Source organism: Typopeltis vanoorti, chromosome 14 (assembly GCF_054136105.1).
Source record: "Typopeltis vanoorti isolate ZY-2024b chromosome 14, IOZ_Tvanoo_1.0, whole genome shotgun sequence".
Classification (NCBI taxonomy): domain Eukaryota; kingdom Metazoa; phylum Arthropoda; class Arachnida; order Uropygi; family Thelyphonidae; genus Typopeltis; species Typopeltis vanoorti.
This window is the reverse complement of record NC_143562.1, coordinates 76,041,480-76,065,863: the sequence shown is the minus strand read 5'-3', so window position 1 is coordinate 76,065,863 and position 24,384 is coordinate 76,041,480. Positions and strand designations below refer to the sequence as shown.

At 37.8% G+C, this 24,384-nt stretch overlaps 1 protein-coding gene across 2 annotated transcripts in view; it reads left to right on the top strand.

The window, feature by feature from the left end:
• The window catches only part of LOC150099683 (tyrosine-protein kinase CSK-like), a 262,985-nt gene that overhangs the window by 35,171 nt on the left and 203,430 nt on the right, over window positions 1-24,384 (top strand). For both annotated transcript variants that reach the window (XM_090404533.1, XM_090404534.1), the window contains exon 3: window positions 14,252-14,362. In XM_090404533.1, the coding sequence (XP_090260659.1) occupies window positions 14,252-14,362 (111 nt within the window). The remainder of the gene's footprint in view (window positions 1-14,251; window positions 14,363-24,384) is intronic.

Here is a 24,384-nt window from a genome sequence, read left to right as displayed (position 1 = left end):
TTATTTCCTTTTTTAAGAAATGGGAATCATAGATGCATGGTTCCAGTTGCAAGTTATTTTATCAGTGTTATATGTTTTATTATTATAAGTAATCTTAAATTTATTTCCATCATATTTTATAAAAGCTCTATTTGAATTTTATCTTCTCCAGGTAATTTTCCATTTTTAAATTTTTAATGCGTCATTTAATTTTTCTGATATTATATGGGAGAATATTATCATTTACATTTTCTAAAAATCTTAAATGATAGGCTCTGGTGAGGAAATAATCAAAATTATCATAATAAGCTTTCTATTGTTGATTGTTTATCTGCCCAATAGAATTTAGGTTGTGGTTTATAAATTTGTTAATGTTTTCTTTTATCAATCATATGTCTGGAGATAATCAGAAGGCCTGATAACCCATTCTAGCCAGTTAGTTGAAAATCAAATTACTGTAGCTTTGGAAGTATTTTAATGCTTTGTTTTAGGCTGGGGAACTTGTATGAGAAATTTCTTAATCTTTATAAAACACATGCACGCGTGTGTGTGTGTGTGTGTGTGTGTGTGTGTGTGTGTGTGTGTGTGTGTGTGTGTGTGTGTGTGTGTGTGTGTGTGTAGATGAAATCTGTATATAATGAAAAAAATCATATGTTTATTTTTCCGTTCAAAAGTAATGCTATTTTATTTTAATAGTAAATTTTTGTTAATGAAACTGTATCTAAAAATGTAGATTTCATTCAGGAACAGAGCATCTGATATTAAGTAATTAGAATTTCCTGTTAAGTTCCCTATCAGCAGTATTTGACAAACAACAATCATTTAAGTGATTGGTGTTATGAAGAAACTTATTCATTTACAGTTACATTAAGAAGTGACACTTCACCATAGTATCTCCTAGTACTCTAATTGAGTAGAAACTGTGCTGTGAAAGATGAGGGAGGTCAAGGTCAGTTTTGTAGATACTGAAAAAAGTAATTAGTCTTAGTAGTTCTGGTGACATACTATGAGAAAATTTTAATTATATATTATAAATGAATAGAAAATTGCCAATTAACAGTTTTCATATTTGAATATCCAGTGTACTCAAAATTCAGTGTTTAAAAACTGTTAAATATTATTTAATATTAGTATTTAGTTCAGACTGACCTATTTATTGTGACATTTTGGAGACTGCTGTATAGGAAGTAATCCAACATTTGCAAGGCAATATGTAGAAACTGTAGTTTCTCCATATTGCTTAGAAGCTGTTAAATAGTTCATAATTTAATTCTGATATAACTTCTGTTATACTCAGCATTAAATGCTATTATATAAATAATTATTTATTTATTAATAATGATAAAATGCCTCATTTGAGCTATCAAAAGTTTGCCAATTAGTTTAAAAGGCCTTACTCTATATACAGGAGGCTCATTAGTTGCTAGTCATATGTTTGCACAGTATATGCTTGGAATGTTTAGAATAAGGCCTAAATGGAATTTAAAATAAACCATTATAATGCTTGACATTATATTTGAAGCTAAACTTCTGCAGCAAAGGTTCATTGCATTTAATTGAGGATATTATACCAGATAATTGCACAAATAGAGACAGATAGTTTTTATATTCTGTGACAATACATGTTGATTTACTTCAGATTCTTATGCAGTTTTTTTTTTCTTTTCCTATACTGTTTATGTAATGTAATAATACTCTTACATGGTAATTCTGGAGTCTTCCCAGGAGCACTACACCAGTTGACCTATTTTTGTCTGTTAATTATCTGTATTGTCTAGCTGGTTTACTGTGGAGTTACTTTTTTTTTTCTTTTTTTTTCTCTTCCAACAAACAACTTGAATATGGATTTTTTTCAGCTGAGTTTATCAATTTCTTCAAATTTTGCCAGTCTCTAAAATTTGCCTCATTTTGATACTTTCTCCTGTTTTCTTCAGAAATATGAAAATATCACTGGAGAAAACAGGAGAAGGTATCAAAATGAGGCAAATTTTAGAATTTTGCAATTCACACACAAGCTGTTCGGTTTTATAACTTTTTTTTATACCTTGTCTTTATATTGTATTTTTTTTTATTCTGCTCAAAACCAGGTATTGATTGCTTTCTATTCCAAATCCCATGTACGCTTCATATCTTAAACAATATGTATACGTGAAAACGTAAGTTTCTGTGACTTAGCAGTTCTATAGGTAGCTTTTGGTATTGCGACCACATTTTAATGTAAATAAAGAGTTTAATAAATATAAACAATTGTAACCCTACAAGTTTTGTAAGTCATCAGGCTTATATCATCGGGGTACTAGTTAAAAAAGTTATACACAACAAAAGACTAGACAATTAATTACACAGATGTTATCATAACTTCAAAAATGGTACATAGAAATAAGTAACTAGAATAAAAATGTTAAATTCATTACTGTATCCATGTTGGAACACTGCTAGTTGTTGCTGTCACATTCTTTGGCATTGTACGTGTCATATAAGTCCATGGCAGTTAGATTTTTAATGAAAGCAGACCAAACTTGGCGTAAGATTAAGCCTCGATTTTTGTTACATTTTGTGGGGATCCTAAGCATTTGCGAGGCTTACTTGAACTTTCTTGTAAAACAATTATGATCAGTGTATGGCATTTGTAGTGGACATAAGAAACAGATGGAAAATATACTTTGAGGGACTTCTGAATGAGGAAAATGCAAGGACTCACAGAGGAGATGGGCAGCCTTCTGAGGGGATGGTGCAGAACATCAGTAGAATGGAAGTGACGAAGGCCATGAAGAGGATGAGGAATGGAAAAGCGGTGGGCCCCGACAGAATTCCAGTGGAGGCATGGAAGGCACTGGGGGAAGAGGGAATTGACCTGCTGTGGGACCTGTTCATGAAAGTTTGCCAACAGGAAAATATACCCGAGGAATGGAGGGAGAGTACTCTTGTTCCCATCTACAAGGGTAAAGGGGATGCACAAGAATGTAAAAATTACAGAGGAATAAAGTTGATGTCCCACACAATGAAGATCCTAGAAAGGGTTCTTGATGGTAGATTGAGGGAGGAGGTGGAGATTGCAAAGGAACAATTTGGCTTCATGCCTGGTAGATCAACAACAGATGCTATCTTTGGGTTACGACAGATGATGGAAAAATATCGAGAGAAACAAAGGGAGCTGCATCTGGTATTTATTGATCTGGAGAAAGCATACGATAGAGTGCCAAGGCAAGAAGTCTGGAGGTGTCTGAGGGAGAAGAAAGTACCGGAGAAATATGTCAGGTTGGTGCAGGAAATGTACAGAAATGTGAAGACAAGTGTTCGGACCTGTTTGGGACAGACAGAAAGTTTTCAAGTAACAGTTGGCTTGCATCAAGGGTCAGCATTAAGTCCGTTTCTGTTTAATATTGTGATGGAGGTGGTAACAGAGGAGGTGAGAGAAGATGCACCTTGGACAATGTTGTATGCAGATGACATCTTGCTGTGTGTAGATTCAAGAGAAGAAGCGGAAACTAAACTGGAAAGATGGAGAAAAGTACTGGAAGAGAGAGGTATGAGACTGAGCAGAAGTAAGACAGAGTATATGTGTTGCGCAGTGGGCGGTGGCCAGGAGACAGACCTGGAGCTGGAAGAAAATGTCATCAGGAAGGTGAGAGACTTTAGATACTTAGGTTCGACAGTGGAAGAAGATGGAGGAGGTGAGAAGGAAGTGGGATGCAGGATACACGCAGGTTGGAGGAACTGGAGGGAGATGGCTGGAGTGTTATGCGATAAGAGGGTGCCGATCAATCTGAAAGGCAAAATTTATAGGACAGTAGTGAGGCCAGCTATGACATATGCTATAGAAACTGTGGCCCTGAGGAAAAATAACATTAGCAGGATGGAAGTAGCAGAGATGAGAATGCTTAGGTGGATGTGCGGTGTGACCAGAAAGGATCATCTGAGAAATGACTATGTCAGGGGAACAGTGAAAGTTACGAACTTAGGAGCGAAAATACAGGAGGCAAGGGTGAGATGGTTTGGTCATGTGATGAGGAGGGAGGACGAATATGTGGGAAGAAGGGTCATGCAGATGGATGTGCAAGGAAGGAGGAAGCGTGGGCGGCCAAAGAAGAGATGGAGGGAGCTGGTAGAAGAGGACTTGAAGATGAAGAACTTGGATGTGGTGACAGCCCAAGACAGGAAGGTGTGGAGGAGACTCATAACAAACAGTGACCCCACTTAAGTGGGAGAAGCTGCAGAAGAAGAAGAAGTATGGCATTTCTGTTTGTTGCCAAACTACTTGATGGTCTGTGGTAGTTGTGTAGGATGCCAAACCTGATTTATGCTGTCTTTTTTTTTCCTGACATCTTTTACATGTTCAGATATGTAGATCCTTCCCGACCTTCCTGTCTGGCCCATAGCAAATGCTACAAAAGCAATGAATCCCATAAACCTTGTTTTTTTCATGGATGATGTGGAGGTTTTGGTGGATGTAAGAATAAGGAGTAAAAAAGCCACTTTGATGTTGTACTCGCAGAGCAACGTAGCCACTTTGTAACATTCTTGATGTAAGGTAGCATTATTGCATTCTTAAAATATTTACGTAAAGAAGCTGCAGGAGGTGTATTAAGAATTTCGTTTATCATCTCAGGTTCATAACCATTGAGTGCAAGGTTCTGTCTCAGGTAGTGCAGTTCTTCATTCCTTTTAATTGATATGCTGGATATGTTGTGTGCTCTATCTTGTAATTTCTTCTTTGTTTATTTAGACAAGAATATCAAGGAACAGTAATTTTTTGTGATCTTCTGATTCAAGAGTAAATTTTATGATTTTTTTTTTTAAATTCATTATTTAAAAAAAAAAAATCAGCTAATGCCCTTTTGTTCCTATATAGGGAGTAGGCGAGGACGTTTTAGCCCTATCTAACTTTTGGAGACTGAGTGGGCAGTTCAATCTCCACTGGTAGCCCATCAGAGATAGCTGACTCAAGGCTATCACTAATTAATTGTTACACAGTGAAGAAGGCTGCTAGCAAGTGCCACCATCTCGTGGTCTCCTAACACAATATTTTTAATGTCTGAAAATAGTGTGGGTTCGACTGCCTATTTTCTTGAGTTTCTGGGAGAAAAAACCTGCTGCCCATGACAGAGATCGACTAACTTGGGAACCAGTCGAGAAAGGTTTCAAAAACTTTTCCTCTAGTTGGCAACTAGATTCGAACCTAAAGCCTTTCGTCGTGCATCATAGAGTGCAAATGCCACTTCTACTGAGCTACACAGGCTTCCAAGCTATTCAGATAATCTTTGAAATTAAGTCATCCATTGTTCCTGACCAAATAATGAAAATATTGGCACTGTAATGTAATCAATTTTTTTGTTTCTTCTGATAGTTTTTGATTGCATTCGTTTCAGAATTTTCCATAAACAGGTTGGCTAAGGCTGGAGAAAGGGGGAAATCCATGGCAAGTCCTTTTTGTTCTCAATATTTGTCTTGAAATATGAAAAAAGTGTTTTTCATATAGTGTTTTAATAGTCTTACTGTATCTGGTGGGAAGAGGTTTACAGGTAGATCCACTGAGTCATCTCTAGGTACATTAGTGGAAAAAGACTGACTACATCTAAACTTGCTAAGATGTCTGAAGGCTCTATTGGTTTTAATAAAGTTGGTGCATAGGCTGCATGTGAAGTTTTTTCCCCTTGAGACACTTACTGGTGAATCAAAGTCTACATATGGGTTAAGGATTTAGGTGTAATGAGAGAGTTCATTCCAATAACGATTATTTCAGCTATGTTGTCAGAAGAAGTTGACCACATAGCTGAAAGTCATCAGACAATGGAAATGAGTAAAAATCATGGAGTACCAGTAATAATACAACCAAAGAACTTGTAGGGTAATAATTGCTTATTTTATAGGTATTATTTCTAGGAAAATTTCCCATGTTACTCCTCTAAGTAAACTATTATTTTATATTTGCTTATTTTATATTTTAATATTAAAATTAAAAACCATATCCAGATCAGATTTTTAAAAGATCAAATGTTGAAAACTTGTTTCTGCTTAAATGAGAGTTGTGCCTTCTGGTCTCTTGCCAAGACTATTGGGTGCAACTTTCAGTCTGCCTCATTTCCACTTCTCTCTCACATCCACATGGCAACATCACAAGATAATAAGGCTCACTTCCTGACATCATTTGTCTCCTCTTCTTCTTACATCTCTAGGTGGTAGATGTCGTTCATCGTCCAGTGAAATACCACCACCTGAAGTGGCTACAGCCATGTTTGGTCACTAGAGCAAGGATTCAGATTTCTATTCCCTTTCTCCACTCTTCCCACATGCAGTGACATACCAATCTCACTGTATGGAGCCAGCACCCTCCCCTATTCAAGAGCATAGCAGTAAAAACAGTTATGCAAGCCATGCACTGTATAGTACATGAACTGAACCAGTTTGTAATGAATCTGGAGGCTTCCTGATCAGCCAGTGTCAAATCCTACAGCCATGTATTTTGCCAGTTCATGACTAGAGGAAGACCAAATACTGTAGCTGTAGGACGAACTGTAGAGGGGCCACGTATGGACAGGAGACAGAATTCCTTCTGTGTGGGTGGTATGTTTTCAAGTCTAGCACCTCTCAATGCATGCCCCACTTTTGTTTACCCAAAGAAATGCAGTTTAACTGCAGATCTCAAAAATTCTCCCACAAAAAATAGTTTAAAAAAAAACATAAATAAAAAAAAATCCAACCATAAGAAGCATCAAAAATCTAATCATTTCTGGATCCACTTCACTAACATCCGTGACCTAAACAGCAATATAAATGATGTGCACCACTACATAGTCATCTAAACCAGAAGTACTATTTCTATCATAATCCTAAATAAAAACATCAATTGCTCAAACTACACATAACACACCTCTTTCTGCCACATGGGCATTCATCAGAACTGACAAAAATGCCAGAGACTGCATACCCTTGAATCCCCACTGTTAGATCTACTTTGGCTCAAGATTTCTCTATCAAACCATCTGCCCTTTTCATATGCTCCTGCTATCGCTCAACAAACTCCATCAATCACCCTGACCTCGTTAACTCTCTCTCTAAAGCTTGACTTTCTGCAGTCAAAATACTCCAATAGTAAGGTCATCCTTCTTGGTGACTTCACTATCTGCAACTCACACTGGCTCGCCCCTTCTCCAGTTTCACCAATCAATCAGGGGATTCTGAGTTGTTTGCCATCAGCAGTGACCTATCTCGCACCATCAATCTTCCTACCAGAATACCGGACACCCCTTCCAAATTTGCCAACACGCTTCACCTATTCCTAACAATCTCTCCTACAAGGTATACTGTGGTTGTCGGTTCTCTCTGTGTAACTTAGACCACAACCTCATACAAGTCTCTTACTACAGCTACCGTTGCCCACCAATTCACAGTCTCGTGTCCTTTGGCACTACAAGGTGCCAAATGGGAGGACCTCCATGACTTCTATTTGTCTTTCCCATGGTCTGACGACTGCTTCAGTTCTTCTGATCCAAACACCTGCTCTGACTGAATAACAGAAATCATCCTCACAGGAATGATCATCCCTTATTCCAAAGACTTCATACCCTTAAATCCCCACTGTTAGATCTACTTTGGCTCAAGATTTCTCTACTAAACCATCTGCCCTTTTCATATGTCTCTCCAAACTCCATCAACCACTCTGACCTTATTTCAATCCAAATTCTTAGCCACCATCCAAGCCTTGGTTCTCAAAAAAGTATGCCAATGCTGTAAAAGAAAAAAAAAACCTCTGCTTACCACTAATGACTCAAGACCAAAACTCCACCTGCCCACTCTGTCTACACTGCAGCTCTCAACAGTTGTAAAAGAATTATCACCAAGTCCAAGTCGCATTTTGAAAGGACCAAAATTTGCTTCCTCCCCAAATGGCAGTTGTTCCTTCTTGTCCGTTGCCAAGGCCATTGGGTGCAACTTTTCACTATCCAGGTTTCCACCACTCACACATTTGGATGGTACTGTAGTTACTTCACCTAAAGACAAGGCTAACCTACTGGCATCACTCTTCTCTTCCAATTCCTGCATTGATGACTTGGCCAAAATTCCCTCCACTCTACCAGGAATGGCTCCCTTCATGTCACCCATAGTCTTCCAACAAAGAGAAATCTGAAGAATCCTAAATAACTTGAACACAAACAGGGCATTTGGTTTTGGTGGTATCTCATCTATCGTGTTAAAAAATTGTGCCCAGAAATAACACCTATCCTGTATCGCCTCTTCAATCTATCCTATTCAACTGGTATCTACCTTACAACATGGAAACAGGTCCACATCCAGCCCACTCCAAAGAAAAGTGATAAAAGTCAGCCAATGAACTACCATTCAATTGTTCTCATTTTTGTTTTCTCTAAAACTATTGAGAAGATCATCAACAACTGGTTCTTGAACACCACCTAGAAACAGACCAACTAATCAGTGACTAGTAGTCTGGATTCTGCCACTCACAATCTACAGCTGATCTTCTTGCTTTCACCACCCACCTCTAGACTCAAGCAATGGAGAAACTCATGTGGTTGCCCTCTACATTTCAACGGCATTCATTCAGATTTGGCACAGGGGGCTACTTAACAAACTTCCATCATATGGTCTACCTTCCTCACTCTGCAACTGGATCGTCAGCTTTTTTTTTACTGGTCATTCACTGTCTTGGTGGATGGTTTACTCTTCTCAGAATTCCCCACCAGTGCAGGTGTACCCCTGATTTCTGCACTTTCATCCACTCTTTTCCTCTTGTATATAAATAACCTACTCTCTCTCAAACTTACAATCCTATCATTCTTCCATTCCTTCTTTTCATTAGACAAACCTTGTAATGCTCAAATATTAGAACCCAGAAGATCTACCATGACCAGGGACCTGAACTCATATCTCCTAGCCATATCTCAGTGGGGCAAAGACAACCGTATAAACTTCAATGCTACAAAACCTCAGTCCTTTCTGATCTCTCACAAGAAAGAGTTTGCATCCTTCCTCCTTACCTTCAGTAATACTGAGATATTCAAGCACAATCAGATTTCTCTTCTTGGACTGACCTTCACCTCTGATCTTATTCTACACAAAGCCCAAATCTGCCCAGGAATGAAATATTGCTCCCATATTTGGAGTGGTGCATCAAAATCCTCTCTAATGTTGCTCAATTTTATCAAGAAGAGGGCAATCCGGCCAATTAATGATCCCTCCCTCTCTCTCTCACACACACACACATACCCCCTTCAGTCCCTCTCTGAGACATTTCTGCCTTGTGCCTCTTCTACAGATATTTTCATGGACAGTGCTCTGCTGAATTGGCTGCTATTATTCCTCCAAAATCATTAAAACAAGAGTCACTTCTAACTAACACCCTTTTACAGTCCATCGTGAAACTCATCAAACCAACTTCACTCCCTCCTCATATATCATCTATTTCTGTCTTTTGGAACAGGTCTCTCCCACTCTGCCTTTCCAAAAGATTACAACCCTCAGCTATTCAAGCAAAATGTGAACAGATTACTCCTTTCTTCTATACCTCTTGCCCATACACACGGCAATAATGTGCTGCAGGTCTTGTGGCCTTTCATTTTTGAATTATATATATATATAAAGATGACCAAAACACAATCTCCCACTGTATCTGATGTACCTGGGCCCTGATATCTTTGCAGTTGTGCTCCAAAATCAGTACCCATTCAATATACACCCTCTGTCCAAAAAGAAACCGAACTTTTTCAAAAATAGAAGAAACTAGTGGTGCCATCTGTTGTATCTTTTTGTTGTCGAAAGCGGTAACCTTCATTACTGTTGTGTCAACTGTGTATGACATTTTGTTTCATTAGAAGTCGAGTTATAGTGCCAAGAGTGACAGTGTGTTTTGATGAACGGTTGAGAAATGAGTTTCAAACAGAGAACTGCGATTGACTTTTGTGTTAAACTTGATAAAGGTTTTACCGAAACACATCGAATGCTTCAAAAAGCATACGGTGATGAATGCTTATCCCGTACTCAAGTTTACGAGTGGTTTAAGCGATTTCAAAGTGGTCATGAGATGCTTGAGGACGACGAAAAGCCGGGACATCGAAAAACTGGACTGAGCAAAGTTAGCATCCAAAAAGTGCTTGATTTCATCAAAGAAAACCGAAATCGTCAGTGAGATTGATTGAAGATGAATTATGGATTCCAAAATCAACTGTGCACAACATTTTGACCAAGAGTTTGGGTCTTCGTAAATTGAATTCGCGATTTATTCCCCACAAGTTGACCAATGACCAAAAAAATGTATTGAATTGAATACTTCAAAGACCTCATTAAAATCGATTGTAAGGACTCAAACTTCCTTGATATGATCGTTACTGGTGACAAAACATGAGATTTGAGTATGAGTTTGAAACAAAGTGCCAGTGTGCTGAGTGGAGACCACCAGACGAGGGACATCCGAAAAAAAGTCGCTTGGAGAAGTCAAAAGTAAAGGCAATGCTGATTTGTTTCTATGATTCCAAGGGCATTATCCACAAAGAATTTGTTCTACCAAACGGTCAATGGCAAGTTTTATCTCGAAGTTTTGAAGCACTTGATAGCGAGAATTTGTCACGTATGGCATGAATATCGTGATGCAGGCAGCTGGTCACTTTTGCACAATAATGCACCATCTCATCGTTCGAACATTGTGAGACAGTTTTTGAGCAAAAACCAAGTTTGTGTGTTTGATCACTCACCTTATTCACCTGATTTAGCACCCTGTGACTTTTTTGCTTCCCCCGACTTCATTTACCGATGAAAGGAAAGTGATATGACACCATTGAAAATGTTCAAGCGGCAGTAACCACGACCCTCAACAGTATCCCAAAAACCGATATAAAAAAACTCATTTAACGAATTGACTGTGCCAAATGCTGTATTGAAGCTGAGGGAGGGTATACTGATAGAAATAAATGATTTGAATAATTATAATTGGCCTGTGTTTTATTTTCTATCAAAAGTTTGGTTTCTTTTTGGACAGAGGGTGTAACATCAACAGCCGGCCTGGTTGGCCAAGTGGATAGCATACCCACTCTCCAGCTAAAAGGCTGCGGGTTCGACTCACTCCATGGGCATGGATGTTTGTGATTGTCTGTGTAAATACCAGTGATGGTCAGCAGTAGATGGTGCTGATGTAGTTGTGGTCAGTTGGTGATTGAATGTTGGAGACAGAGTTATAATAATAATCTTTGATAATTCTTTGGTATCTATCATGGCATGGAAGCAAGCTATTCAGTCTCTCCCAAAGAAAGATTTCAAAGCCATCATAGTAATGTTCTATTTCCTTCATGTTACTAGGATGGCTAGCTAAGTGAAAGGTGCCTTTCTTCTCCAGTCAATAAGTCATGCATTCAAGATACCAATCTGCCATGGGTGTTTGTGAACCTAGTATGTAAATTTCACTACCTTCCTGGTGTGAGATTACCATCTTGCTTACCGAAGGCATGAAGTTGGTTTAAAAGTTCACCGTTTGGTCTCTTAAGTGGAAAATTCTGAATTATCTTGTGATGCCCTCTCCTCCACAAGTACTGATGGGTCTACAGCCTTTCCCCACCAGTGCAGGTGTACCCCCAGATTTTTGCACTTTCATCCACTCTTGCATCAAATTCACATTTAGAAAAACTGAAAAAGGAAAATCCCAAGTCCCACATTTAATTGACTCTGACATGCATTGTACTGCTTTCGTCCCACAGCATATCTAGCCAACATTATCCAACTTTGGATATATGTTATACATGTAATAGGAATGTTTGGAGAAACTTGTCTGGTTGCTCTTTACTAGGGCATTTGATTAGGTTTGACATTAAGGTTTACTTGCCAAACTACGATTTTGTGGTTTGCCTTCTGTCCTTAATTGCAATTAGTTTTCTTTTTGGTTCATAATATGTATGGTTGCTCTCTATTTTCATCCACTCTCTTCCTTGTAAAATAAACTACCCTCTTTCACTACCCTCAAATTCTATTTCTGGTTTTGCTGATAAGTGTACCCCATCCCTCTTCTGTATTTGGGAAACCTTGTAGTGGTCAGATGTTCTGAGCTTCACAGTCTCTTAGCTGATATCTTAAATGCTGACCTCCTTGGCATTTTCCAACAGCATAATGATAACCTAGCAAACGTCAGTGTTACCAGTACAGTCATTTCTTTTAAGGATGATCTCACTGCACTTTCCATAACCACTGATAATATTACATATCCTGGCAAGAGCTATAGCCTTTGAATTGTTGCAGTATGACCTTTGTGTTCTTGGACAAAGAACAGCAAAGTTCTTTGGTTTCTTCTTAATTACTTGTCACATACATCGTTGTGCTATATGATACATGTGTGTATGTGGGGGGGGGGGGGTTGATCTATATATGTTCCCTCCCTCTCCCAAAAAAAGACAACTGTTGTTGAAATTAAGTCGTCCCTTCCTCATTGAAAAAAATGTCTTGGAGAACTTTAAACATTGAAAATTTTGAAGCTTAGTATGTTTAGGTACTATAATGTTTTCAAGGAGGCTGAATGGAACATACCATCAGAAAAATCGTAGATAAAGAAGAGTGTGAAGTGGTTTGAAAAGGAAGTGTTTAGTCTCTAGATCAGGATTCCTTATTTACCTAATCCTTGACCCATGTATAGTACTAATGTGTGTGGATTTCCAATCTTTAGTGGGTTGGATTTCTTGCTATTGAAGAAAAGGAAGAGAGGACTCATATTGTAGAAGTCATTCACCATGATACAGTTAATGGGCATCTGATGACAAGAATATGCTTGTTTTCCAGATGTGGAAAGTAATAATTAATAATCAAATTAATAAAAACTTTGTTAGTATAACCGCATTATTATTTATATTCTTAACTTGCATTTTGTATAATGTAATGATGCTATAATATATGCTATATCATGTGATGATGTTATAATATAATGATTAAAATATACATATTTCAACAGCAGCCATTATGTTATGTGTATATACAGGGTGGCGCAAAAGTAGTGAAGAGATTGAAAAAAATCATACCTCTTTGAAATTCAACGTTGTTCTAATTTTTCTTTTCAGAGCTTGTGAATTACATCTGGGAGATTTAGTATGGAACGTTACACCATTATACAATGAACCAAGATCCATAGAACTTTATTTTGAACATGATTTAGTATGGAATGTTACACCATTATACAATGAACCAAGATCCATAGAACTTTATTTTGAACATGATTTAGTATGGAACGTTACACCATTATACAATGAACCAAGATCCATAGAACTTTATTTTGAACATCGTTCAATAATCCAGACCCAATGAGCCTATCAGCATCCTTTTAATGCTCGAAATGCACCTTCTGAATCAATGAACCAATGCTTGATGGGATGTTTTCGGCAGCAAGGTGCAGTGCGAGATCTGCCGAGATCTGGAAGACCACGTTCTGCACGAAGTGACGTAACTGTAACCGATGAGTGATATCGTGATACAATCAACAATTTTTTAAGACCATCTCTTGCTGATACTCCAGAGATGTGGCTCCAATAAGATGGGGCCACTGCACACACTGCTTGAGATTTTTGGCGAATACTAATTTCAAGAAATTCGGCATTCAATTGGCCTGCTCGTTTGCCAAATTTAACAGCCCTGACTTTTTTCTTTGGGGACATCTTGAGGAGATGGTGTATGTGAATAAACCCAGAACCACAGAGCAGCTCAAGGAGAACATTCGAGCCGAAATACGGGAATTAATGCCAGATACTCTGACACGCGTAATGGAAAATGTTCTCAAAAGAGCCCAACTTTGTGAAGCTGAAAATGGCGGTCACTTACAAGACATAGTCTTCCATACCTAACTCATAAAATTCTCCATGGATTATATGTTACTGTTTTGAAGAGAAATAAATTCAAAACTTACAATTTAAAAAGTTATTATTGTAAACCCCTTCGCTGCTTTTGCTCCACCCTGTATTTATATATATATATATATATATATATATATATATATATATATATATATACGTATGCATGAACACCTGTTTCAAGTCATTGGAATACTGTTAGTTTTTTATATCTGGTATGGCCAGTGTATCAGCTCATTTTCAATAATGTTTTAGCATATGTCAGTTATCTGGTATTTTATTTAGAAGAATTGAAATTAATACTTCTATAAAAATAGAATGAACTCATTTCTGTATCATTATGATTTATTAATTTCATGAGGTAAGATTTTGAATGTCATTTTATTAAAATTTAAAATTAAAACAACATTCAAAAATATAACCGGTGCTTATTTGAAATTTAGGGTTGGCCACCAGGAACTGAAGTTGTTGCTCGTTATAATTTTAAAGGCAGTTCTGATGAAGACCTGTCATTCCAAAAAGGTGACATTATGACTATTGTACTTCCTACAAAGGTGAGTATTTAATAATAGAATTTTTGTGCATTTAGTTATGAATATTTTGAAGCTTCGGATACTTTCTGGTTGGCAGCACTTGCTTCTGTCCATGTCAGTAACTCAAGCCTAGAGGCTTGAGTAATTAGTAAACAGAAGTATTTCGATATATATATATATATATATATATATATTAAATGATCAAATTCAAATAGCTTTTAGAGGTGACCTATAGACTTAAATATTATTGAAGAAAAAACTGCAAGAGTTTGAGAATAAGAATCAAACCTTGGAAACTCAATGGCAGACTGAAGAAAACATTCATTGACTCAGTGAGGAAGGCATGCTGAAGTTGTCTGCAAGGATAGAAAAATCAGAACTCAACTGTGGACTGTAGGAAATTAGAAGCAGTCATGGAAAAGGAGAAAGTGTACCAAACATTATTAGCAACTACATCAACATGTGCTCTGAGAAAATATAAAGAGAAATGAAAGAAAGCAAAATGATGTGTAAAAAAAGTAGCTAAACAAAAAGCATAGGGAGACTTTTGTAAGAATATATATCAGAAATGGTCAAATGTTCTTGAGGCTGTTGAAACGAGGTAACATGGAAATTGAAGATATTCTACATGTCTGGAGTAACTGCTTTGAAACATTACTAAATGAAACAAATGACAGAACAGTGGGAAAAATAATGTATATTCAAGGGGAATGCAGCCAGGATTACATATCGATACTGAGGTAGAAAAAAGCAATCGAAAAAACCATAAATGTGGAAAAGCAGCTGGGGTATATGCTAGATCAGAAATTCTCAAATATTAAATTAATATTTAAATTATATAAAATTTAAAAAATAAGAAAAGTACTTAGGCCATCCATCACACTAATTTACTATAGATTCTCAGTCTTCTGTTTTCAGAATCATAAATAGTTTTATGGTGCCTGTTCAGTGTGATTCAGAATAATTTGAAATTATTCTGAATCACATAATTTGAAATTATTCCTAACCAGGGTGAATTCCAATGATTTGAGTAGAGCTCTCATAGTAGGTTATAAATGTAAAAAGGGAAATAAAACAATGAGAATTAGTGGAATTTTCCACTGAGTATTCCAGGTAATATTTATGCATGCATACTTGAGAAGAGTGTTACACCCTGATAACTTAAGAATGTGAAAATTTCAGTTATTATGATGTAACAAGAGAAGAAATAAAAACCCTGTATAGATAACTAAGTAAACAAGCTTGTTCCTAAGCAGATATCGTTAAGTCTTTGAAAGTAACAAATACAAAAAATAAAAAGAAAGAAAAACATGCTTGCATTCGAGTGAAAAATATAGCTGAAATTGTTTGTTGAACTAAATAAAAAAAGAAGGGAATTTTATTACAGTTGTGATATGATAAAATAAGGTTAAGTAAAGCAAAGAAGATTAGTCATAGGATTTTATATGTGAGAGGCTAGTTTTTACGCTTGAAATAAGAGTTTAAAGATTCGAGTTAATTCTTAGAAAATTTTGGAAAGGGGATTAATTTAGTATAGATGACATAGAGGTTAGCTTAAACAAAAACCAAAGCTCAAGGTCATAATTACCGAATTGAGACTTCGTCACGTGTCAGTCGCGTGCACACGGACCGCATGATGTTTTGGCAGAAAAACACTACTCTAATTGGTCAGTGAAATCGACTCCAGTAAGGTGGGAAGAAAAGAAATTGAAGAAAGTGCCGGTAGGGGACATCATATAAAAGGGTTAGGACCCCCCCCCCCCAAGGCTTTTTTCCTCAGAGTTTTCTTCACGAGTCTTCGTATAGGTCTCATGCAGTTTTCCCGAGTGGCAGGTTAGGAATTTTCTCCGTCCGACACAATAAGGAAACAAGTGCGTGGGATTTCGATTCCGTGTTCCTATTGTAAGAAATGAGGGACACCGTTTAGTTAAAAAGAGAGAAGATAATGTCAGTGTGTTTCATTATCCAGTGATCGTAACGAGAGAAAGAAAATTCTATAAAGAAGTCAGTGCCCACGTGGTGAATTTCACAGCCATAGAATAGATGATCCTATGTATGTCCTTGATTGAAGAACGTAAGGTAAAGATTGTGAAAGCCCATCTTAGTGCCAAAAGAACTTAGGAGTGATAAGTTATAGAAGAGTTTGTCCTTGGAAGGTAAAATATCAGAAAAAGGTAGAGACCAGTGTAGAAGACCCAAGTCAAAAGGTATACTGTAAAATCTTGTGTCAATTCAAATCATATGTAACTGTAGTCATTGTTCAATTACCGAACAGTTGAAAGGATTAATGAGAATTATACTAGGACTTTAGTACATGTCAAACTAAAAAAAATGAGCTTGTTACTATTAATTAATAAGTATTCATGTGCCTAGAGATTTATGCATGTACATTGTATTTTAATTAAGAGAGTTTTAATGGTCAAAAGTGTGTATTAGCTCAGCGAAAGGATAATTTTAATCCATATTGTCTTAGTGAGAAAATTAGAGTAACTGATTATATATGTCCTAGAAAATACAGAATTATAGCGTGATCAAACCAGTAAGGGGGGGTTAGACAAAGGATCAACTAATTCTAGGATTATACATGTTTGTATGTATAGAATCTGTTATGGCAATATGATTGTACCATGGCAATTGTACCATGTTTAAGATTGTACCATGTTTAAAATCTTAAACATGGTACAATGTACGAACCTAATCACACAAGGGGGGGGGTTGTTGAGTTACGAGATAAAGGTCACGACTGCATATTAGTTTCACACTCAGACATATTTTGGTAATTGCTCCTTGTTTTTGAATTTTATATCTTAAACTAAATGTCCTGAAAGGCGCAGTATTTGGGTGTAGGTGATATCTCATATATAAATAAGATTTGGACAAAGGCAAGTAGAGTTTCAATGTAAGGATAATTGAAAGCCTAATAATCGTAAATTGGGACACAACATAAATGGCGCAGTTGGCAGGATGTAGTTTAGTTAATTAAATCATGATTACAGGCTATTCACAGCAAGTTGGTTTTGGGTGCAGGTCAGACAACTGAGAGGCAAAAGTTTAATAAAGTGTTGTTGAAAATTTTAAAGAGTAAATTACTGTAAACTGAATGCAAGTATGACTGATCCCTCTAGTAGTTTAGGCATGTATAACAGCGAATTTTTTCGTTATATTAACCCATAGCAGGTGTTCCCACAATTTTTGGGCGAGGAGACTGATGATGACTTGAATTTTTTTAGTTATATAGAAGAACTTAGAAAAGTTGGAGAATGGATTTTCAGTTGTTAGTCTTGCTCTGGAGTAAACTGGTGGGAAAGGCCAAAGCGTTCATAGATCACTCTCCTTTGCTAAGGGAAGCCTTGGATTATCAACTATTCAAACAAATATTGGTCTCAGAATTTGCTAGAAAAAAGGGGAGTTCCCAGGTGTTGAAGGAGTTGTGTAATTGCATACAAGAGGAGGGAGAGAATGTATCTAATTTCCTGAGCAGAATTATGTCTGTATCACAATCCATGAGGTTCTCGTTCCCAGAGGAAAAGGCTCACATGAAGTGGTTAGCCTTCCAACAGTTCAGAATCGGATTATGTGATCGATTAAGAGAAGTGATATTTAAGAAAGGGGCCCTGGACCTAGATTCGTGCTTTAGCCTGGCCAGAAGAAGAGAGAGAGAATTTTGGATGAAATGGAGCACGCCTCTTCTCTGAGGGAACAACTACGAAAAGGGTTAAAAGGGGATATAAACCCCCCCCCCCCAATTTTCTGAGCACCCAAATAGTCTCAGGGAAAGTCCCTTTTCCTCAAAATCAATTTTGGACCAACAACGCATGATAACAAGGGAGGAAGCGGCAATGGTGATACAGCAATATAATACTGAAAAGGAGGATTTCATCTCAGAAATAGTTGAATTAAAGAGCTTGGGGCATTCTGGGTCAGGTAAGAATGAGAGAAGTTTAGTTGCGATTGCCGGTGATTCAACTGAGAGAGATGATTCAGTGAAGGGAGAAGGGGTAAGAATGCAAACTGTTTCTTTAGCAGAGGTGAAAGGGGAATTACTGCTGCCTTTGGTAGAAGGTTTGATTGAGGGTATACCCTGCAAACTCCTGTTTGATACTGGGGCTCACATATTGGTAATCCCAGAAAATGTTTGTTGAGGCATCTCAGGATGTAGCCTTTAATAGTTTTACTAAACTAAGTCAACCCATTAAGATTATGAGACTTGCGAAAGTTGAGCTTCCCTCAAACTTGAGAGTGAAGGCAAGGATTTCCATACCTTGTTTCCCTATCAATATCATGCATGAGATGCTAGTCTTACCTGAGGTTGCAGACACTAGCAACCAAGTCATACTGGGTATTGATTTTTTAGAAAAATATGACTTTATGTGTGATTTTGCAAGTGGAACACTGTCCCTGTGTGGAAAAGAGTGCAGGCCACAGTTCAGAATGCAAGACCATGTAGGGAAGGGCAAAGCCATGAAGGTCGAATTGAAGGATTGGGAAAAGGAATCCAGCATGTGGAGGAATAAACTGATCCAAGATACCATTAAGAACCTAAGTTCTGAGCAGGAAAGGATTCACATGAAGGAGTTCTTTAAGTCTGTATTCCACAAGTATCCGAAAGTATTCACAGAGGAGATCAGCTCGCTTTCATGTACTTACCCGGTTCAACATGCTGTTAAAATCAATTCTGATGTGCCCATATATGTGAGACAATATCAGACCCCACTAAAGCATATGGACACACTCAAGAAATTACTCCTGGAATATGAGAAAGCTGGAATTATTGAAAAGTCAAATTCTAGATGGAATAGCCAATTTATCTTAGTAGAAAAGCCTAATGGTGAGTTAAGATTTGTACTGGAACTAAGAGAAATCAATAAGGTCACTAAACCCATAGATTTTCCCTTGTGCAAGATTGAGGACCTGTTGATTAGCCTGGAGGGAGCTAAGTAATTCTCCAAACTAGATCTGAACTCCGGCTATTTCCAGATTCCTTTGAGGGAAGAGGACAGAAAATACTTTGCCTTCACCACAAGATGGCAGAAGTATCAGCTGTGTCGACTCCCTCAGGGGGCCGGGAACTCAGCCATGAGTTTTCAGAGCCTGATGAACTCTGTGCTATCTGATATGTTGAGAGAAGGGGTTATCTGTTTGCAGGATGATCTTCTGGTTTACTCGTCTTGTGTCAAGGAGCATAAGAGACTACTAATAGAGGTCATGGAAAGACTTAACAGAGCTCAGTTATCTCTGAAGTGTTCTTAATGCCAATTTTTCCTTAAGGAAGTTGCTAAATGCCAAGGAAGTGTTCTAAATGCCAATTTTTCCTTAAGGAAGTTGCGTATTTAGGCCATGTGGTAAATGAACACGGTATAACACCCACAGAGGAAAATGTGACTGCCATATTAAAGGCAAGAACTCCCACAACTGTAAGGCAGGTTAGGAGGTATTTGGGCATGATCCTACAGGAAGTTCATTTCCGAATGCTCCAAACTGATGGAACCTATAGTGAGACTTACAAAGATATAGCTTACCAGGAACACTCAGTAGAGAAATACCTCTGTAATTCTCACATTTGGTTTTATTTCCCTTTTTATAAATGGCTTCCATGAGAGCTCTACTCCAATCATTTGGAATTTGTCCCTCTGTCCACGCCTTCTGAACTATACAGTGCTGCCACTGTAAGACTCTTGTACCACCATACTTGAGCATTTCTGGTTGAATATCATCTACTCCAGATGAAAAGCCAAACGGCTATTTTTTTCTGGTGAGGATGATAAGTTAAGGGGATAAAAATCCCTTATTGTTTTTCAGCCAGTAAGCGAAACTAAGATCGAAAACTACGATCTGCACGTTTCATGCCGACGAACTGTCAGCGGATCCAAGCATAAGTGACCACTTGGTAGTGCCACACCAATGCAACTCGTTGCAAAGGCGGAGCAAGATCCCTCACTATTCTTGATATTTTCTCATAATGTAAAAACACAGCTCCTAGGAGATGTAGTACTGTTTTATTATGAGGAGAGGTCACTACCCAGACCAGTTTCAACCTGTTTTCAGGTCTCATCAGTGAGTAGCTAGACCTAGAATATCAGAGTTTAAGTGAAAAGAACTTACATACTTGTGATGAGACCTCAAAACAGGTTGAAACTGGTCTGGGTAGTGACCTCTCCTCATAATAAAACAGTACTACATCTCCTAGGAGCTGTGTGTTTTTACATTATGAGAAAATATCAAGAATAGTGAGGAAGCTTGCTCCACCTTTGCAACGAGTTGCCTTGTTGTGGCACTACCAAGTGGTCACTTACGCTTGGATCCGCTGACAGTTCGTCGGCATGAAACGTGCAGATCGTAGTTTTCGATCTTAGTTTCGCTTACTGGCTGAAAAACAATAAGGGATTTTTATCCCCTTAACTTATCTTCTACTCCAGTTGCCTTTCCACATTTCAAGCCTCTGATGGCTTTTTCTACTTGAAGTATGGATATGTATTCCTGACTGCATCACTGGTCAGTGTTTTCTACCACTGTGCTGTCATCACTGTTTTTTATTTAGCAATTTTTCGAAGTAATTACTGCATACTTCAAGGATATCTTTTTCTCCTGTTTTCATTTCACCTTTATCATCCCTAACTCCTTTTACAGCACTCTATCCTCCTGAGCTTTTTCAACAACCTCCAGAATATCTTGCCCTACCTTATTGATATGTAGTTTGTGTTCTTGCCAAAGTCCTCGCATTACTTTTGTTTACCCAGTTTTACACTGTTTAGCTTTCTTACATTTGTCTCTGTATTCTCTAAGAGCACATGCTGACTTATTTGCCAGTAACTTTTGATATGCTTTCTTCTTTTCCTTCGCTGCCTCTTTAACTTCCTGTGTACACCATGGAGGTCTGATTTTTCTATCCTTGCAGACAGCCTCACCACATGCCTCTCTGGCTGAGTCAATCAATGTTTTCTTCAAGGCTTGCAACTGAATCTCCAAAGTTTGGTTCCTGTTCTCAAACCCTTTCATTTTTTCTTCAATAATCTTTGTGTATTTTAGTCTACAGTTCACATCTGAGAGCTGCTCAACTTTTATTTGCTTTAAAACTTTCTTACATGTTATTCTTTTCAATATCAAATTCAATTTTATCCTGCTCGAGACCAAATGGTGATCACTTCCAATTTGAAATCTTCTGTACACTCTGGTGTCCTGCACCAGTTGGAAAACATCACTATCAACAATAACATAGTCAATTAGACTTTTCTTATTCCTTGCATCTTCTATCCATGTGAATTTGTGCAAATTTTTATATTGGAACACGGTGTTAGTAATAACCAGTTCATGTGCTCAGCAGGGGTTGCTTAAGGGTCAAAGCTGTATAACTGAGAGAAGATCTCCACATAGCCTTTAAAGGAATGCGGAGAACCGACCAAGGCTTCTGACCTAATGTCCAATCCTCATCTTCTCGTGGTGCGGTGCACCCTGTTGGGTATCTACTTGGATACTGAACGAACGAGGATGGGCTAGCAATTTGGGATTTAGCATAATTGTATTCTTATTGGTTAAACCAAAATAAAAAATGATGGTACAACATGACAAAATTTCATGCCGGCTGGGGCATCGCCCGGTTAAACAAGGCCCCCATTGTTTTTGCCAGGGAACCAGGGTGAACAGCGAAAAGTCAGCTACTGGAACAAATCTGTGAACACACCCCAACTCAATATCACCAGAGTTAAAGATCGGTATTATCAACATAAGAAGCCTGAATGGCAAAGAAATGGAGCTAGCTGAGGAATTAGATAAGTACCAGATGAACATAATAGAGGTGACTGAAACAAAAAAGACAAAAACTGGTGACATCTTTCTGAGCAATAAATACAAAATGTTATATTCAGGCAATGACAATCAAGGAAAAGGAGTAGCCATAGTATTCAACACAAAATACGAGGCTAATCTTTTTGAATGACAGTCAGTCTCAAGAAGAGAATGTGGGCAAATATGAAAATGGGGAACTGGACAATGAGACTTATTTGTGCCTATGGTCCCACAGAAGCTACTACTAAGGTAGAAGTGGAGGAATATTTTGATACAATTTTGGAAAAACACCTGACACAATGAAAAAGGAAAAGTTAGTCCTTGTTGGGGATATAAATAGCAGAGTAGGAAATGATTGTGAGACATACGGAAATATTTTGGGAAAATTTGGAGAAAAGAGCAAAGCTAATAATAATGGCAAATATCTGTTGGATTTCTGCTCAGGACATGGACTGGTTATTACTAACACCATGTTCCAACATAAAAATGCGCACAAATTCACATGGAGAGAAGAGGCAAGGAATAAGAAAAGTCTCATTGACTATGTTATTGTTGATAGTGATGTTTTCTCCCTGGTGCAGGACACCAGAGTGTACAGAGGATTTGAAATTGGAAGTGATCACTATTTAGTCTTGAGCAGGATAAAATTGAATTTCATATTGAAAAGAATAACATGTAAGAAAGTTTTAAAGCGAATAAAAGTTGAGCAGCTCTCAGATGTTAACTGTAGACTGAAATATTATTATTATTATTATTATTATTATTATTATTATTACGGGTATCTCCATGGAGTCAGTAGTCTCATCGCGGGAGACCCAAACTAGCAAAACAATATCTGTCATATCTCTTCTTGAATTCATTTACAGACGAAGAGTTCACAACTAAGTCAGGCAATGAATTCCACTCATTCACCACCCTCCAGGCAAAAAACCTTGTTCTGACACCTTTGTTAACCACACTCTTCTTTAATTTCCAGAGATGACCTCTTGTTCTTCCATCACTTTCACACAGCTGAAACATTTCCCCTGCATCAATCCTATAAAAACCTTTTAGTAATTTGAATGTTTCTATCATATCCCCTCTTCTTCGCCTATCACCCAATCTCTGCAATCCACAAGCTCTCAATCTATCAATGTAGGGAGCATTTTTTATATCACTCACCAACTTGGTCACTCTTCTCTGAACCCTCTCCACAGCCTCCTCATCTCCAAGGAATCCAGGTGACCAGACCTGAGCACAGTAATCCAAATGTGGAAGTATCAATGCTTTATAAAGGGGAATAATAACCTCTTTATCTCTGGATGTCAGTGTGTTCCTCAACAACCAAGTAATCCTATGTGCAATCTTGGACACCTTAGCAATGTGTCCTCTGAACTTCATCTCCCTATCTACCAATACCCCTAAGTCCCTAGCCTCATCAATCTCTTGGAGTACCTTTCCATCGATGTAGTACACAGCTGGTAATCTTTTAATCCCAAAATGCATGACTTTACACTTTTCCACATTGAACTGACATCCATTTTCTTTTGCCCATTTTACCAGCTTATTTAAATCCTCCTGCAAACTTTCAACATCAGCTTGATTTTTTATTGCACTACACAACTTTGCATCATCAGCAAACAACTGAATATCTCCCTTTAAGCCGTTTCCTATATCATTTATATACAAATTAAACAACATTGGCCCAAGCACAGAGCCCTGAGGCACACCACTGGTCACCTGCCTCATTCTGGACTCGTCTCCTCCATACACCACCTTATGGTATCTCTCCCTGAGCCATTCTCCTATCCATATCACCAATTTAATATCCATTCTCATCTGCTCCAATTTGCGTAACAGTGTTCTATGGGGTATCCTGTCAAAAGCCTTAGCAAAATCCAGAAGTACCACTGTGTAGCCAGTTCCTTTGTCCAACTCAGATGTTATTCTATTATGAATAGTTAATAGATTGCTAAGGCAGGATCTACCTTTAACAAAACCATGTTGGCCTCTATAGAGTATCATATCCTGATCCACCCATTCTTGAATTTTGTCTTTAACCAACTTTTCCAATACTTTTACCACTACTCCTGAGATGGTGATTGGTCTGTAATTCAATACCGCAGTTTTAGAGCCACCCTTATGCAAAGGAACCACTTTGCCTAACTTCCACTCCCTAGGGACCATACCAGAGTTCAAACTTAAGTTAAATATCCAGGTGAGAGGGGTTGACAATTCATTTGCACATTCACGCAACACCCGAGCTGATATTCCATCTAAGC